The 19,497-nt window shown below is 39.1% G+C and overlaps 1 protein-coding gene across 1 annotated transcript in view; it reads left to right on the top strand.

Moving 5' to 3' along the window:
* The window catches only part of LOC149157663 (protein kinase family protein / protein phosphatase 2C (PP2C) family protein), a 169,674-nt gene extending 151,648 nt beyond the window's left edge, over nucleotides 1–18,026 (top strand). The window contains exons 11-12 of the mRNA XM_089435949.1: nucleotides 17,356–17,451; nucleotides 17,641–18,026. Coding sequence (XP_089292075.1) covers nucleotides 17,356–17,451; nucleotides 17,641–17,835 — 291 coding nt within the window. The 3' untranslated portion in view covers nucleotides 17,836–18,026. The remainder of the gene's footprint in view (nucleotides 1–17,355; nucleotides 17,452–17,640) is intronic.
* Nucleotides 18,027–19,497: the final 1,471 nt, after the last annotated feature.

Genomic DNA, 19,497 nt, shown 5'->3' with positions numbered 1-19,497 from the left:
GAGTAAACAAGACTAGATGCCTTCTAACAGCGATTGGATCACCACCCGAGAAAATAGGTAACTTAGGAATGGCATCTTCCGGAAAATCATGGAGACGTTCAGTAAAACGACATGGCTTAAATGAATAATCCATGATGAATGATAAGGGATTAAAAGGATGATGGAAAGAGATTTCTGCTCAAGAAAATTAAGAGATGAAAGAAATGGAGTCGCCACCTGAACAATAAATCTGATTCTAAGATCCAAAAAGGTACCAGCAAGCAGATATGAAGAAGGCTTCTTGTCTGGGAAAAATGAGAAAAAGGAGTCGCCACCCAAACAAGAAACAAACCAAAGAGATACTACTGATATGACGAAAAATAAGGCAATAAAATACCCAAATGATAACCCAAAAGTTGAATATGCCAGCCCGAATGAGAGATGAGAAATATGAGAAAATGAATGTCGATGAAACTCCAGGAACAGAAAAACGACACCAAAATGTTGGCGTTGCCGGGCCAGATGAAAAGATAAAAATGAGAAGGAAGATTGTCGTTGAAACGCCGAGAAAACAATTTCCCCGGCAACGGCGCCAAAAAATGTTGGCGTTGCCGGCTCAAACGAATGATAGACAGATGAACGATGAATGATGAAAAGATGTTGAAACACCAAGGACAGAAAAACTCTATCCCCGGCAACGGCGCCAAAAAATGTTGGCGTTGCCGGCTCAAACGAATGATAGACAGATGAACGATGAATGATGAAAAGATGTTGAAACACCAAGGACAGAAAAACTCTATCCCCGGCAACGGCGCCAAAAAATGTTGTCGCGCAGATTGACACGACAACGCTCAGACCGGGGGCTGTCACTCTGATCCCCGATCCCTCCGTTTAAGCCTGTCTCCCGCGGCTAAGGGGGGTAGACCCTGTGAGATGATGTGACCAACTGTCGACCAGTTGGTTGGGAGACACGAGATACGATGTAAAAAGCACTCAATGGATTTGATTAACTTAGCAGACCAGTGCCTTAAGAGATTGTTGTAAAAATGATTACTTGTTAAATGATATAGAAACATGAACCATGAACAGCAATCATCTATCATCAGCTAAATCACAATGCTCTTAAAATGACCAAAACGATATCCAGCAACTGAAAATCTTGAAAAGATGAAAGCCTTAAACCATCACGAGAATAATGAATTATTAACCAGATATCATATTCGCATCTCGACTTGAAAATTCAAATCTCAGCATGAAAGATATAACATGAAAAACCACTGAAACTGGCAAAACTAATTTTCCAATTTTTTTTTTTTTTTTTTTTTAAAACAAAATTTAAAACTATTTTAAAATCTAAATAAAACCAAAACCTAAACTAAAAATAAATTAAAATCTATGTTAATTTAAATTACAATCTAAAATTAAAATCTATTTTAAATATAACACAAAAATATAAAAAAAAAATTAAATCTAAATCTAATCTATTGAAAACTTATTAACATATCATCTAACGTCTAAACGAAATAACATTACAATGAAAATTTTATAAAAGTCTAAACTAAATAAAACAAAATCGAATTTTAAATCTAACTAAAGCTACGCTAAACAAAATCGAAGTCTAAAAAAAATGAACCGTAACTACATACAAACCCTAACTGCTAACTGCGCGTATCAAACGAAATGACTTATGGAAAACGACGACAGGGAATATTGATTCGAAGATTAAACGCAGACATAAAAATTTTACCTGAGCCGACGGATGATTTACGAATACCTGATATCCTTGAAGATCGCCCAACCTATAACCTGATACGCAAATGCATTAATCGTTTGAGAAACTTCAACCTGAGCCGCAGATTTACTTGGTTTTCAAATCGGTTTAGGCACGGGATTGCGGAAAAAGCCGCAACAATGGAGATGGCGGCAGACGGTATTGACGCGGAAAAATGCCACTGTTGAACGCTTTTTTGTCTTTAATTCAGTCGATGCACAACACGTAATGCTGACTCTTCACGCACCAAAACACATTATCATACCGCATACCAACAGTGCTCTCACGATCGAACTGCTGTGCGTAGAAAGAAATTTTGCTGAAGAATACTTGGCCGCTGAGGATTTAACGCGCTGAGGAGACTGGAATCACGCATACGCTCAGAAATCTTGAAAGATAATATAACCAGAGCCAAATCGTGGTCCTGAGTGATTTGAACTGAGATCCGGGATCTGCCACTTAATAAAATTTCGTGCCACTGTTTGAACGTATGCGGCCTTCAAACGGCGGTGAGGAGAAACGTGTTGGTTGAAGACTGCGAAAGGCGAATTCGGCTGCGGCACAACACCAGCCAGTATACAGATTGCTTGCAGATGAACCGAGGCTTGAGAACAGTGTACTTAAGTCGATTCTTTTGAAAGCCTAGACGGATGCTCAGTTTTCAATCGCACTTCCTCCTTTTTATAGGTTTTAAATCAATGAGCTGCCTGCACAGACTTCTGATTTTTGCCTGTTAGAGATGGCTTTGGTGACTGGATGGGTGGACGTGATGAGGACACCTGAAACCGATGTGTGAAATGGTAAAAATGCAGATACGATAGTGGAGAGAAAAGCAGTGAATGATGGCCACGCTTTTAAGCAGAGGATGGGCAGCCACGAATTCTTGAAAACTTGATCTTGATGAAAGCCCTGTACACGAAAACAAAACCCTAATGAAAACTGCATAAAGAAAAAAAAATATTAAAACCCTAGATCAGCTTAATAATTTACAGATTTGGCCCTCTCAACAGCCAGATTCAGCAATAAGCACGAAAATATTTTAAAGAACAGAAATCTCAGATTTTCACTGTGAAGGACTTCAGAAAATCTCCCATGCAAATTAGAAAATAAAACTGAATGATAGACCCAGGATCAAATCCAACTGGGCTCAACAAAAAATGCTTGCGGGAGTTGGCTGGTTCAGCCGAGAACTTCCCCGAACGCCCACAAAATTTCCTTCAATGATGTTTTTTGCACAGCTCAAAACAACTGTCAATAAAGAGGGCAAAAATGCTGCTAGATCTCAGGAAGTAATGGAGATACCTGCCATTACTTCAGAAACCCTAACAGCACCCAAACCCCAGCAAGTGAACAAGATACCTGTGCTCACAATACTCTACAAAAAGCTATTATTAACGGCTGAAAATAACATATGCAGAAAATGAAACAATCTCACAGCATTTTAAGAGAGTAACACCAGCAAGATATGGACCCCAAAGTCTTCTTTTATTAACCAGAAACAGATTTACAATAGAGCTTCTTCAGTCTCAGACTCACAGATCGAATTATCTGAACTGACCCCTAGCACCCTATATAAAGGAAATGACTCCAACGGCTAGTTCGAGTGATCCATGCTGAAATGATCTCGACCGTTGATGAGGATCAAGACATCTCTTGATCTCATCCGTCGATTTATTAAATAATATTTTGCATGCATTCACTTAAAATATTATTATTTTATTAGTTAGGGTTTTTGCTTTATTTTTTAATTTTTTTATTATTTTTTATTTATTTCATTTTTATTTATTTATTTTTTTATTATTTTATTATTTAAGTATGGGGGATTTACGCAGTGCATTATATTAGATATCATTTTTGGGATTCAACTGCGTTAAGTAAGTCATTCAAACGTATGACCATTTCCATGAGAGGTAGTCGTAACTGACTAATTTCTCATGATTTTTGAATAGTTCACTTAGCACTCATTGCATCGGGTGATGCTCACAGGGGTGAAGAAGTGGAATTGAAACTAGTGAAATGTGGAGAACGAATCACATAGCATCAATCATCACTTTCGGGGCTTGCACCCGGTAACCAGGACTTCCCAAGAGGTCACCCATCCCAGAACTCCTCTGGCTCAAGCGCGCTTAACTGTGGAGTTTTTCCCCACAATCAAGCCCACTTAGCTTGCTACCCCATTTGCAAAACCTTAGCAAGTATTGTGCCTCATGAACCATTCAAGTAGAGATCCCTTGACTCTTTTTGAATTTAAGTATGGGGGATTTACGCAATCAATTATATTAGATATCATTTTTGGGATTCAACTGCGTTAAGTAAGTCATTCAAACGTATGACCATTTCCATGAGAGGTAGTCGTAACTGACTAATTTCTCATGATTTTTGAATAGTTCACTTAGCACTCATTGCATCGGGTGATGCTCACAGGGGTGAAGAAGTGGGATTGAAACTAGTGAAATGTGGAGAACGAATCACATAGCATCAATCATCACTTCCGGGGCTTGCACCCGGTAACCAGGACTTCCCAGGAGGTCACCCATCCCAGAACTCCTCTGGCTCAAGTGCGCTTAACTGTGGAGTTTTTCCCCACAATCAAGCCCACTTAGCTTGCTACCCCATTTGCAAAACCTTAGCAAGTATTGTGCCTCATGAACCATTCAAGTAGAGATCCCTTGACTCTTTTTGAATTTAAGTATGGGGGATTTACGCAGTGCATTATATTAGATATCATTTTTGGGATTCAACTGCGTTAAGTAAGTCATTCAAAAATGATATCTAATATAATGCACTGCGTAAATCCCCCATACTTAAATTCAAAAAGAGTCAAGGGATCTCTACTTGAATGGTTCATGAGGCACAATACTTGCTAAGGTTTTGCAAATGGGGTAGCAAGCTAAGTGGGCTTGATTGTGGGGAAAAACTCCACAGTTAAGCGCGCTTGAGCCAGAGGAGTTCTGGGATGGGTGACCTCCTGGGAAGTCCTGGTTACCGGGTGCAAGCCCCGGAAGTGATGATTGATGCTATGTGATTCGTTCTCCACATTTCACTAGTTTCAATCCCACTTCTTCACCCCTGTGAGCATCACCCGATGCAATGAGTGCTAAGTGAACTATTCAAAAATCATGAGAAATTAGTCAGTTACGACTACCTCTCATGGAAATGGTCATACGTTTGAATATTTTATTATTTTTATTCATTTTTTTAATTTCTTAATTCATTTTAAAATGGATCATCGAACTAAGCCTTCGGAAACATCACCTAGGACCTAGGACTTAGGACTCATGAGGGGATTTAAAACATTTTTCGACCCTCAAGACACATTTCATGATGACTTTTTACAATTTACATCTCAAGGGGACAAACCCACTTAATACAGACCCTCATAAACCACCCAGTTCTGCGACACAACTATAATCTAGCAGATCAACACACTAGGATTCTCCTAAAGTTCTAATGACAAAATCCATCCCGGCTTTGGGGTCAGGATTGAAGGAAAACTCTGCCGATCCATGGATCGGTGAGACGAAAAACCTTCCGGGATGTAGATTACCACTAGAAAGTTAGGTCCACCTAGGCAATTTACATACATGACTCTGATCTGCTAAGATTATTTACAATTCATACATGCAGACTGGGTTTACAATTAGATTGATCAACCTGCTGATGACTGCTGGATGGCACGGACACGCTGATCAGGTGCTGCCCTTTTCTTGTAAAGAAAAAGGGGGTGTACTGCATGGGTAGTTGACCGGTAGAGGTCAACAATACCACTGTAATATTCCAGACGGGAAAACTGCTAGTTTATCTCAAAATTTCTGGGTTTTGATTTGAGTTTTTTCAGTAACAAATTCCTTCAACATATGGGCTACACTTCACTGTAGGTGCTCTATGTGATTTTTGTTTTATGAACAATGCATTCAACATTACACGCACCGACCAGCTTCCAAGAAATAACAAATATACATTCACTATATGCACTCAAAAATTCATAACATCACTTATATATGATAAGGCAGCCCATAGAATAGTTTTTTCATTAAAATCAGAATACACAGTAAGGGACTCAGAAATATGGAACCTGATTTTTTATGACAGCCTTTAAATAAGATACATACAGCAGTTATAGTTCAGCCTGAAATGATAGTCTCGTACTTGGCTTGAGAAATATGCTACCAGGAGGTAACATGCAGGCCCAACTCTTTATATCAGCTCCCCAATCACTCAAAAAACTTCCCAGCTATCACTTATTCGAATCTCTTGACCAGAAATCGGTTTAAACTCAGGAAGAATGCCTTAGGTTGAGTCAATGAAGAGGAGTCACTATTTCAAGTATGCCATCGTCATTCTTCTTCTAAATAGCACCCAACAGTGAGAGATAAGTGCCCATAGCTTCTCCAAACAGATACACGACCACCCCAGCAAAGAAACGACCTCCATCAAGGACAAAATCTACATCTAGCTAAATAAATGAGTGCAGACTTCTTTGGTTAAGGATTTGACCTCTATTCAACTTTCTCCTTCAATCTCCAACAAGTATTATCTCACAGGACTCACCCAGTGTATGAGAATGGTATTTCGTCCCTTTTTCCAGCAGAGAGAAATCATTTATTAGAAGCCTATGATTAGCATTTCAATCTCCAGGATTTGAACCTAACCCACTGGTTCTAGTCTTTTTCTTTGAGCAAATGTTGGCCAGTTTCAAACTTGGTAACTTGGCCCTCCATATCTTCTCCTTCAACCTGTAAGATGAAATGGAAATACCCAATAAGTTAATAAAGTCAACTGGTAACACCTGGGTACCTCAGTATATCTTGTAAATCTTGTTCTCCATTGAAGTTCAAAGGTGAAATCTGAGTGACTTCACTCTCAATATCCAAACTAGGGCGTCTGGTTTCAACACTGAAGTCCGTTATGCCGGCTAGGGTTGCAAAAACCCTAAGCTTCTCCTTCAAACTCTCTCCAAGAGCTCTTTTTCCAAAAACTCAAAATGCACGCATGAGGATAGTATCCTCATTTTCCTTCTTTTATGAGTTTAGGGTTGCCTTTTCACCTTCCCTTTTTGTTAAATTCACTTTTATAAAGTCACTTTATGATATTTCACTTTATAATGTTAAAGTGACTTCTCATTTGTCTAGGAAATATCACCCTTTCTCTTTTTTGGACTTTATAATGTTTTCCTTAGGCAATTTAAGTCCCCCTTTATTAAATATTTCCCAGCTTTAGCCTACAGGAACCACTTTAGGCTAACAAACTTTGTCATAAGCTTCCTAAGTGGTTGGGGACGCTATAGACTTTCATTGATGGGAGGAGTGTTGATAGGATATGATCAGCTATGAAAGGTATTCTAAAGGTTTAGGGTGTAAGGTGATAGACTAAGGCCTCTCAAGAAAAATTCAAAGTTATGATATAAGGCTTCAAAAGGCCCTTCGCTTTCTATGAGAGGCACAGGAATGAGAAGCACGAGATCTAGGGTTTCATGATTTAACTTGGTTATAGGTACTCCCATGATCAAGAAAATAAGGAGAAACGACTTCTTATGATATACTTGAATGAGTACTAAGCACATACAATCTTCAAAGAAGTCCCCAAGTTGAGGAAGAATAGCTAGGGTTTCTCTCTTAAGGAAATCCCTAGGGCAAGAGATTTTATGGACGAAATCTAAGTGGATGCCCACTAAACTTAGAGGTCAAATAGTCAAGACCCTAAGCTTGATGTTTAGGCTCTTAGATTTGTTAGCTTTTGTAGCATCAGATGTGTTCAAGCCACAAAATTTGGTGAAGAGGCTAGAATACATGAGATCTCCAAAACCTAGAAATCATTTCTGGAAATTCCACCAAGAAGTGTTTCAATTAGATTATTAACCATTTTTTTTTAATATTTCCTAAGTCTAAACTTAGGGAATATGGTTAATTAATCAATATTAATTAAGATAAGGTGAGAATTGTGAAAATTCTGTAGTCTGGAATCTTATTGTAGCAACTAATATTATCTCTTCTATTTGTTAAATAAATTAAACAAATTATTTGCAGTTTCTTACGACAAATATTGAAATAAATACATTACAGCCTTTACAAGTTAAAATACTGCGAAAAATAAATGCATGGAAAATTATAGAAATGCTAGCACACATATAAACACATAAACACATTTATTTTTGGACAATTGTCCCCAGAAAAACCCAATGCAGGAAAACTGGTGCAACAAATGAGGGTTTCTTTATTAATCTTCAGCAGTAATTCATGTACAAGATATCAGACAACAAAAATAGAGAAAGAAACACTGAGAGAAATTTAGCAATAAATTTCTCTCTCCACAGCGATTCTCTGACCCCGAAATGGACCCTCTGCCCTTACACTGGTCTCACTGCATCATCCTCTGTGCAGTGCCCTGATGAATTATGTCCTCTCTCACGCTGACCCTTCCAGAATTTATCTTGCACTCTCGGACTACTGTTGATGCCCTCTCTCTCTCACCTGCAACTCACCCTCTAGCTCTATTTTCTCTTGTTGAACTTCAGCCATTGAGAAAATCGATTTTCCTGGGCAACTGAGTATCTGCACCGGTGTATCTTCTCCAAGCCCCATCGAGTTTCTTCTTATAATCTCTTGTTGAGACATCAACGACCAAAATTAAAACATAATCAATGGCTAAGATTAACTAGAACTCGATCTATGTCTTCTTCTAGAAGATTTTCACCATGACTTAATTAATACCCTTTAATCAATCAATTTTCCTAAGTTTAGACTTAGGCACCATTAAAAAAAGATTAATTTATTTAATTAAGATGTCTTTAGGTTGAATTTCCAAAAACAATTTTTGGTTTTTGGAGAATACATGTATTCTAGCCTCTTCACCAAATTTCGTGGCTAGAACACATCCGATGCGACAAAAAATAATAGTCACTCTTAGCAAGGAATGTGTTCTAGTGCTACAACCCACTGAAGCAACACCCTGTTCCTACACCACCTCTTGTCACACTGCTGATGTCTGGCTGCTTCGCCTATCAATTACTGCGCAACTCTGATATGCGCTGCATCTGTGTTGTTGCTAACTCTGCGGTACTGCTGTCAACTATTGCATCTGCACTGCAACTCCCTCTCATTTGCTACTGCTACAATTGAGAATCCATCTGTTTCTGCTACTGAAACGGGTTCTCCACCATACCTATCTGTTCCCTGAACTGGATGAACTTAGTTCTCCCTAGAGCTTTCATGAGTATGTCTGCTACTTGATTACCTGTGGGAACATACTATAGCTGGATTGCCCCACGTTGAACACGATCTTTGATGAAATGACCTCAGATATCAATGTGCTTCGACCTATCATGAAATACTAGATTCTCAGAGAGTTTTATACAACTTTGATTATCACAGTAAACACTGGTTGCTCCCATTTTCTTCCTGGACAAACTCACTAACAATTTCCTAAGCCATATGGCTTTGCACGTAGCCGCTATGTCACAAGGTTCGTCGAACTTTAACCTTGAGGTTTGAATTTTGGCGAACCTCAAAAATGTTTTGAGGTTCGACGAACCTCATCGCACCTCATAGCCAATGACCAAGTCCATAGATCAAAACTCAAAACTTCATGTCACAACTCAAGCTTGTATTTTATCCTCGTAGTTTCCAAGTTTGTGATAGCATATTTGTTACTATTTTATCCTACAATTCATTTTAAATTAATATATGTTTATATATATATACGAACCTAATAGTGAACCTCATCAAAAAATTTGAACTCAAACCGAACCCAATCATTGTCGAACCCGAACTCGAACCCAAACCATGTGACATTGCATAGCCGTGCTGGGTGCCATATATTCTACTTCTGTTGAGCTCAGTTCTACTGATTTCTACTTCTGCTGAGCTCAGCGTTACTAACTTCTGCTTCCTGCTACACCAAGAGACCATCCCTAATCTAATGCTGAAGTAGTACCTGAAGGTACTTTTCCTGTCCACTGAACTACTTGCCCAATCTGCATTTGTGAATATGCTCAATCTGACATCATCTCCTCAAGTATATTTCAAGCATAGCCCGACTGTTCCATGCACATACCTGAGACTGTGCCTAACTGCTGCCCAATGTACCTTTTTTAGTTCCACCATGAACTGACTAAGGGTATTGACAGCAAAGCAAATGTCTGGCCTAACCAGATACATGAGTGACCCAATTAGCTGTCTGTACAAGGTGGGGTCGACTTCCTTGTCACCTGATGGAGAAGGTAGAGAAGAGTTCGGATCAGATTCGGATGAGCACAGTGAATAGGTTGGGTGTAACCACAGTAACACACTCTGTCTCGGCGTACTTCTAGATGCAGTCATGGTCTCGATATGTCTGTGATGAGGAGATTTCATAGTGTTAAAATTACTAGGGCCAAACTCCATGTGGGTCATCTTATTAATGGAAGCTGATATTTTTCTTAGATCCCTCTCATTGAGAGGTGTAGGATTGATCTAAAGATCATCCGATTCCAATAAGTATTCATGGAGATATGAATTTATTTGTGTTATGGGACAATTCGTCAAGGTCGGCCAGCAACGAAATAAACCCCACTTGTGCTCAACGTTTTAGTATAAATAGAGGTGGCCTTCAAGTCATTTTCAACACACTTGGGATCTCTCCTCTCTACTTGTCTTTGAGTTTTAGTAGGAGGAGAGATTCTAAGGAATAATGTTGCCCTAATCTAGAGTGCAGAAGCCGGAACTGTCGGGAACTGCCGGAATTGCCGGAATTGCTGGAACCGCTGGAATTGCCGGAACTGCCAGAACTGCCGGGAACTGCCGAAACTGTCGAAACTGTCGGGAACTGTCGGGACTGCCCGGAACTGCGGGAATTGCCGGGAATTGCAGGAACTACCGGGAATTGGGAACTACCAGAACTGTCGGAACTGCCGGGAACTGTCGGAATTGTCAGGAACAGCCAGCACTGCTGGAACAGCCGGAATTGCCGGAACTGTGGGGAACTGCCGAGAACTGCCGGGACTGCTCAAGTCATTTTCAACACACTTGGGATCTCTTCCTCTCTACTTGTCTTTGAGTTTTAGTAAGAGGAGAGATCCTAAGGAATAATGTTGCCCTAATCTAGAGGGCAGAAGCTAGAATTGCCGGGAATTGTCGGAACTGCCAGGAATTGCCAGAATTGCCGGGAACTGCCGAAATCGCCGGAACTGCTGGAATTGCTGGAATTGCCGGGAACTGCTGGAACTGTCGGGCACTGCTGGAACTACTGGGAATTGAGAACTACCGGAATTGCGGAACTGCCAGGAATTGGGAACTACCGGAACTGCCGGGATTGCCGGGAACTGTCGGAACAGCGGGGAACAGCCGGAACCGTCAGAATTGTCGAAACTGTTGGAACTGCGTGGAACTGCCGGAACTGTCGCGAACTGCCGGGACTGCTGGGAACTGCCGGGAACTGCGAGAACTGTGGGAACTGCAGGAACTGCCGAGAACTACTGGAACTGCCTGGAACTGCCGGAACTGCTGGAACTGCTGGGAACAGCCAGAATTGTCGGAATTGTCGGAGCATTTATCTCCGAAGGAGAGCAACATGCAAGGGATAGCTAACTAACATTGGGATAGTTGTATGGTACTTAGCCGCAAATACACCAAGCATGCAATGTTGCATCTAGCATGCAAGGGACAACTAACATGCAACAGTAAGCATGCTAAGGACAACAAGCATGCTAGGGACAATAAGCAAGCAAGGGACAATAAGCAAGCAAGGTGCAACCAACACATAGGTCAGTATGGCAGCATGGTGCAACAATGGCACATAATGCAGTACAGTGATGGGTGCAGTCATGATTAATGAAGCGTGATGAGATGCAGCATAGTGATGATGGGTGCAGCACAGTGAGGTGCATCATGATGACAAAATGCAACACAACGATAGGTGAAGGAGTCACCTTGGAGAATCAGTTGAAGCAGCATGTCTTCAACTGATCTCATATATCATATTCTTAGAGATGATCTATGCTCTTATCTAGATAAGTCAAAGTGTTGACTTATGTTGTAAACGTACTATCTCTCTCTTTGCTGAACTATTGAAGAACATATAAGAAGAATTGATCAAGGGTTTCCCCACATTGGGGTTTGTCCTTGGCTAGCTCCACGTCTTGTGTCCTCTTGTCTTGGTTTGTCTTCTGCGATTTATGTTTATGTTCTATCTGCAGTTTACTTTAATGTTGCTGTGATTGCTAATCTGGAAAAGATATTGAGCTAACTGTGAAAATTGAAATAAATTGCTCTAAGCATAGAACATATCTAAAATTAACACACAGTAACACACTCTGTCTCAGCATACTTCTAGATGCAGTCATGATCTCAGCATAGATTCAATTATGATCTCGGTATAGATATAGTCATGATCCTGATGGAGACATAGTTATAAGGTGAAGATCTCAGTGAAGGTGTAGCAGCAATGATTTCATTGTTAGGATGAATATCTCAGTGAAGGTACAATAATGATGACCTCGGTGAAGCAACAGTGATAATGATAATCTCAGCAATGACAAAGAAGAGGAAGGTGTCTTGGTCTTGGAGGGGCTAAATAGGTCAAGGGTCATGGTCTTGGTATTCGTCAATTGGAACCTCTATAAGAAGAATTTTGTGTGGGTTTTCCTCTCAAAGAGTGAGAGGTTTTGGCTCTGGTAGAAAGCCAACATCTTATGTTCTTGTCTCTTTTGTTTTGGTAACTATTTGATGAACTAAGAAGACACACTCTAATATTAACAAGCAAAGATTGTGCTAATAAGGAAAATTAAAAGTACCTCACAAATAGTTATTATGGTGAGAAGAATCTTATTAATTTAATTGCCCTAGATTCTTCAACAAGAGACTCATTCTCCACCATTAGATAGTAGAGATTGGGATATGCATCATGCTTGATGAGTCCCAACTGCTGCAAGTAACTGTCAATCCGACTGTACCACACCCTAGGCGCCCGCTTAAGCTCATATAGGGCTTTCTTCAATTTGCATACATGAGTGTGCATCTCATGAGTTTCAAAGCCTTCAGGTGGTTCTATGTACACCTCTTCTTCTATCACCCCGCTCAAGAATGTTGTTTTGACATCCATCTTGTGAATTTCCCATCCCATCTGTGTTGCTAGGGATATGACGGATCTGATAGAGGTATATCTGGCAGTTGGGGTGAAGCTCTCCTCATCATCTATTCCTTCCTTCTGTGCATACCCCTTTGCCACGAATCTAGCCTTGTACTTCTCCACACTGTCATCTGCATCGTACTTGATCTTGTAAATCCATCTGGAACCTACAACCGATCTATCTTCATGACGAGGCACTACCTCCCAAACATCATTTGTCATGATAGAGCTATATTCTTCTACCATGGCATCCACCCACACCTAATGCTGTGCGGCTTCCTGAAAAACTAGAAGGTTCTACAACTTGAGCTACCAAGGCTTGATATCTATCAGGTTGCCTGCGCTGTCTTTTATTTGTCCTAGGAGCTCTGACAAACTCCTCTGCGTCTCTCAAGGTCTGGAGGACTTCTCTACTGGCTCTACCACTGGTGGTGGGAGGTTCAGTCAATTCCTCCTCCTGTTCTTGCTGCGCCGTCTGCCGAGGACTTCCTGGATCTCCTACTCTCGAGGAGATGTTGATACTGGTTACTGTACTTGATCCCTGTGACTGTAGTCCTGCTTGTCCAACTTGTTGTCCCTGCTGCTGGACTAAGAAAACTTCTGTTGACTGATCTCCTGCAGGCATCTCTCGAGATTTTCTGAAAGTTTTGTCTTCCATGAACTTTGTATCTTGCCTTACTACAATCTTCCCACTGCTAGGAATGTAGATCCTGTATGCCTTTGAGGTCTCACTATATCCTATGAGGAACCCCTTCTCTGTAGTCTGATCTAACTTACTTCGTTTTTCATCTAGGATGTGACAGTAAGCCATGCTCCCAAAGATCCTCAAATGACTTACTTCATTCTTCTTCCTTCTGAAGACTCCTTCTGGCGTTTACTTCCCCAATGCTCTATGAGGTGTTATGTTTTGAATGTACACCATTGTGTTGCATGCCTCAGCCCATAGAAATCTAGGCAAATCCTGGTCATATAACATAGCATTTGCAATGCCAACTATTGTTCTGTTCTTCTGCTCTGCTACTCCGTTTTGCTGAGGGTTGTAAGAGTTGTCCATTCTCTTTTGATGCCCTCCTGTGCACAAAAACCTGTGAAGTCTTTATTAGTGTATTCTCCACCGTTATCTGAACGCAACACCTTGATCTTTTTTCTTGTCGCTTTCTCTACGAGAGCCTTGAACTTGCTGAACCGATCAAATACCTCATCTTTGGTCTTTAGAAAATAGATCTAGGCCTTCCTGGAATGGTCATCAATAAAAGTGATGAAATATTCACTTCCACTAAGAGCTTTGGTGGACATAGGGCCGCAAATATCTGAGTGTATCAATCCCAACACGCCTTTTGCTCTGCTATTAGTTCTGGGAAATGCTGCATTAGCGTACTTCCCAAGTACGCAACCTCTACAAACGTCGTCGTGTTCTATACCGAGGATTGGAACACCCGTTACAGTTTCTCTAAGCATCCTAAGTGCTCCATGGTGTAAATGTCCCATCCTCTTGTGCCATAGTTCGTTCAACTCCTTCCCACTGCTATTGTCCTTGTCTATCAGTGCCATTGGAGAATCAATCCGCGACTTGTACAACCTGTTGCTTCTAGCTCCATTCTGTCTCACCTTCTTCCAACTAGAGTGTTTGACATACACTTTCTTCCCCACAAAGTGTACATCGTACCCCTTGTCCTACAACTAGGACACTGAAATTAGGTTCATACCCAATCTTGGCACATGCAGTACATTAGTAGCACTAGTGCTGGTTCCTGTTTTAGTCTGAAACTCTATGGTGCCTCTCCCTATCGGAGTACATTTAGTTATGTTCCCCATAGTGATCTGGAAGTCCATCTGCTCCTCCTGATAGCTAGAGAAATATTCTCTAACTCCCGTCATATGAGCTGAAGCTCCACTATCAATATACCAGACACTAGATGATGCTGAACCTGACAAGCATGCAAATTCATCTTCCAATCTGGAAGACAATTCTGAGGCTTCATGGCTGCTGATTCTATCCATGATTTTTCTGTGTTATTTCTCCTTTCCTTCTCAACGCTGATTTTGCTACTGCAAAATGTTGCGTCCTAGCTAGAAATATGCCCTCCAAAAGAATTATTGCGGCTCCCTCTGCCTCTGACAATTTTCGATCTGGAGATGTTACTTTCTCTGTTGACTCCCTCAAAGAAGTAAAATTCTCCACAAAAATTGGCTTTATGGCTAAGTGGATTGCACAGTTCCTGGAGTTTAGAGGTCAACAACTACTTCAAAGCTCCTTCTTCTTACCTACAACTGAGATTTCCCTAGCTCTATCTGTGCTCTGATACCATGTGAAAATTCCCTACTCTGGGATCTTACTGCAGCAACTGATATTATCTCTTCTATTTGTTAAATAAATTAAACAAATTATTTGCAGCTTCTTACGGCAAATAGTGATATAAATACATTGTAGCCTTTACAAGTTAAAATACCGTGGAAAAATAAATGCAAATAAAATTATAGAAATGTTAGCACACATATAAACACATTAACACAGTTATTTTTGGACAATCGTCTCCGGAAAAATCCAATGCAGGAAAACCGGTGCAATATATGAGGGTTTCTTTATTAATCTTCAAGAGTAATTCATATACAAGATATCAGACAACAAGAATAGAGAAAGAAACACTGAGAGAAATTTAGCAATAAATTTCTCACTCTCCATAGCGATTCTCTGACCCTGAAACGGATCCGCTGCCCTTACGCTGGTCTCATTGCGTCATCCTCTGTGCAGTGACTGCGCAGTGCCCTGATGAACTGCGTGCTCTCTCACACTGGCCCTACTAGAATTTATCCTGCGCTCTCGGACTACTGCTGATGCCCTCTCTCTCTCATCTACAACTCATCCTCTGGCTTTATTTTCTCTTGTTAAACTTTAGCCACTGAGAGAATCGATCTGCCTGGGCAACTGAGTATTTGCATTGGTGTATCTTCTCCAAGCCCCATTGAGTTTCTTGTTATAATCTCTTGTTGAGTGAGACATCAACGACCAAGATTAAAACATAATCGATGGCTAAGATTAACTAGAAGTCGACCCATGTCTTCTTCTAGAAGATTTTCACCATGACTTAATTAATACCCTTTAATTTATCAGTTTTCCTAAATTTAGACTTACGCACCATTAGAAAAAGATTAATTATTTTAATTAAGTCGTCTTTAGATGGAATTTCCAAAAATGATTTCTGGGTTTTGGAGAATACATGTATTCTAGTCTTGCCACCAAATTTCGTGGCTAGAACAGATTTGATGCTACAAAACTAACAAGAATAGTCTAAAAACTCACACGGATCGATCTAGAAATGATTTGAGCCATTGATTAAGATTTAATTTTGGCCGTTGGAGTCCCAATAGGAAGACATAAGAAGGGATCGATGTGGTGATGAAGAATACACCAGTGGAGATATTGAGTTGTCTAGGCAATTCGATTTTCTCAATGGCAAAGATTTAGCAGAGAAGATAGAGCCAGAGGGTGAGTAGCAGGTGGTAGAGGAGATTAGCAGCATTCCAGGTGGAAATATTCCAGTCTCGGGAAGAGGCAGTAAGAGGAAGGCCGAAATCCCCAGAGGTTTTGCGCAAGCACTGTGTAGAGGGTGATGCAGAAGGTTCAACGTATGGCTAGGGAGACAATTTCGGTGGAAAAAATTCGCTGTGGGGTGAGAGAAAATTCTCACAATCATTTTGCCAGTATTTCCTCATATTAGATTGCTAGTAGAACATCTAAATTATTGTACTCAGAATATGTGGGGTGAGAGAAAATTCTTACAATCATTTTACCAGTGTTTCCTCATATTAGATTGCTAGTGAACCCCTCTCCCCCAATTTCTTGCATCTTTTTCTTATCTATACTTTAATTATGGTATATTGATAATGCAAACACCTTTGCTGTATCAAGGCCGTTAATGTTAAGCTCCACCATTCTCATCAGACGAACTTTCATTGCACCTAAAAGGACGTTGCAAAAACCTCTATTGAACATGCTTTCATGCTCCATTGAGATCAAGATTCTCGTAGCCTTGAATTGAAACTTGGATAAACTTTATTTCTTATTGAGTTTATTTATGAAACGATTTACATCTCAAGCAAATATTAAGGGTGTATATTCATTTTCTCATGCACTGTATGAATTGAGACAATATTATAATTCTACCATCCCCTAAGCCCTTTATGGAAAAAAATGTAAAGAAGCAAAACATAGAAAAGAACGATGAAAGAAAAAGGCTGAAGAATGAAATTTGTAGTCACTCTATTTTCTCACAAATCAAATTTGAGTATGTCTAGACAAAAAAGTCGGAACAATTATAGTGCATAACTGGATAATTTTTGTTATTATCTAAAATACCATAGATGCGAATATGCAAGATAGAAAACGTAGTATTGGCTTTTACATTGAAAATTATAGTTTGAATTATGGTTGAGTAATAATACAGAAAGACTGACAAGAATAATAAAATCTAATGCTTACTAGTTATACTCATTCTTAGCAGGTTACACGTTCCATTGGTGACGACGATGTGAAGCCAGCAGTAACTGCGGAGCCAGAAATTACAGAGACTCTATTATCAACAGATGATGAATTCTTGGTATTCCCTTTTCTTTTTCCAATTTTTATTTAAATATTACTAGAAGTGCTTATTAGATGGCTCTGAAAAAACATAATACGCTTTATTAAAAATTCATCCATCCCGGAACCATCTATTGTAGAAGGTTCAATGCAATTCATTATTCATGTTGAAGAGCCACTAGAAAATGAATAGTTTTTGTTGCTTCAGGTGATGGCAAGTGATGGACTTTGGGATACAATAAGCAATGAAGAAGTGATATCTCTTATGAAAGATACTGTTAAAGAACCCGGCATGTGCTCTAAAAGACTTGCAACCACGGCCGTGGAAAGAGGGAGTAAAGATAATGTAACAGTAATTGTTATTTTTCTTCGTCCAGTTTCAACTGTAGAGCGAATCTATTGAATATCACTATAAAATCCGAGTTAGCGAGGAACACAAGGCTTTTTTGCTTTTCTTAAGTTGATTTGATCTGGTAATTTGGTGTTCAGGTCAGATAATGTCATTTTTTGATTCCTTGACGTACTCCTCGTTCTATGTCTCCCGTTTAATTTATAGAAATAAAAATAAAATTATTGATGAGCATTTTACTAAAAGGATCCTGCATTTATTGTTTTAATCGTTTGAATAACAATACTACTGGATTTATCATGGGCGGAGAGATATCGAAGTGTGAACTTTTCCTCAGGTTTTGTACAAAATAAAGAGGTTTCTATCTTGAGAGATTTGATCTCTTTCAGTGTATGATAGATCCGGTGTTAAGATGGATTAGATGGATCTACACTGGTTCCGGGCAACAATGTCATGTTTTTAGAATATCATTATTATGTATATGTTTGAGATAAACTTCTTACTTTGAAATTTACACTATGTTTTCTTTGCTTGACATGGCCATATCATTATCTTCTTTAATTTAGTTTGTGTTGTTTCCTTTGAATGGTTTGTATGTTTGCGTTTGGATACTTTGAGTGGTTTGTGTGTTTATGTGTTTGGATTTGGATGGTAATGTTTGTGAATGTTATAGTTGTTGTGTTATATTTCTATGTGTATGTAATTGTTTATTAGTAATTAGTTGGTGATGAAGAAGGGAGACAATCTTGTCAATAGTTTGCAAGAGGATTGATATTGCACATCTATTTCATTTAATTTTGAATATCTTGAAAATTATTTTTAATAATTTACAGTTGCAAGATTTATACGAGTGTACAATTTGAGGAAATGTTTGCACATCGAGAGATATGATCCCTCTCAACGCATGATAGATTCGGTGTCAGATGGATCTAGGTTGGTTTTAGTCATGCGTAGTCACACAAAATTTGTTGAACATCTACTTATTCTAACCATTATAAATATGCTAAATATGTCTGTGATTAATCTAGTCATTTTAATTTTAAATTTGCTCAATTAACTCAGTGTGTTGAAATGATAGATATTGTTAATAACTTTAATAATGAAAAATGATGAAATACAAATTTTGAATGCAAAGTGACAACGTAATAGTGTTGAATGATAGAAAATATGAATAATAAGAATGTAGTCAATTACAAATAGTTTTCATTCTGATCAATCTCAAATTATTGTATTCTACTATTCTAATTGTCACCCATGTTAGTTTTGTCATATTTTCATATTGATTATATGAAAAGGGCAATTGAAATCGTAAACCATTTAGATCTTTAACTCAAGCTATTGTAGTAAACACCATACCTTGTCTTTCTTGTTCTCCAATATTAAAAGGTTGAATTACTATAACACAAAAATCAATGCACATTGTCAATAATTTGTTTGTGCTTATACTGAAATCAATGCACATTGTTAATCCATTCACTTTAAGGTACCATCATACATCCAGTGACATCAAATCAGAAATCAGTATCTACAATGAAATCAATGCATCTGATGCAAACAATTAAATAGGGTTAGAAAACAACATCTACACTGAAATCAATGCATCTAATGCAAGCAATAAAATAGGATTAGAAATCAACATTTTCACAACATTTACACTAAAATCAATGTGCCTAGTGCAAAGCAATAAAATATAACTAGAAATCAACATCTACACTG

Source organism: Pinus tabuliformis, chromosome 5_2, assembly GCF_031772625.1.
Source record: "Pinus tabuliformis cultivar Carrire ecotype Pingquan chromosome 5_2, CPIR1, whole genome shotgun sequence".
In the NCBI taxonomy this organism is placed as follows: Eukaryota; Viridiplantae; Streptophyta; class Pinopsida; order Pinales; family Pinaceae; genus Pinus; species Pinus tabuliformis.
Note: the sequence above shows the minus strand (reverse complement) of the source record. Positions and strands in the feature narration are given on the sequence as shown.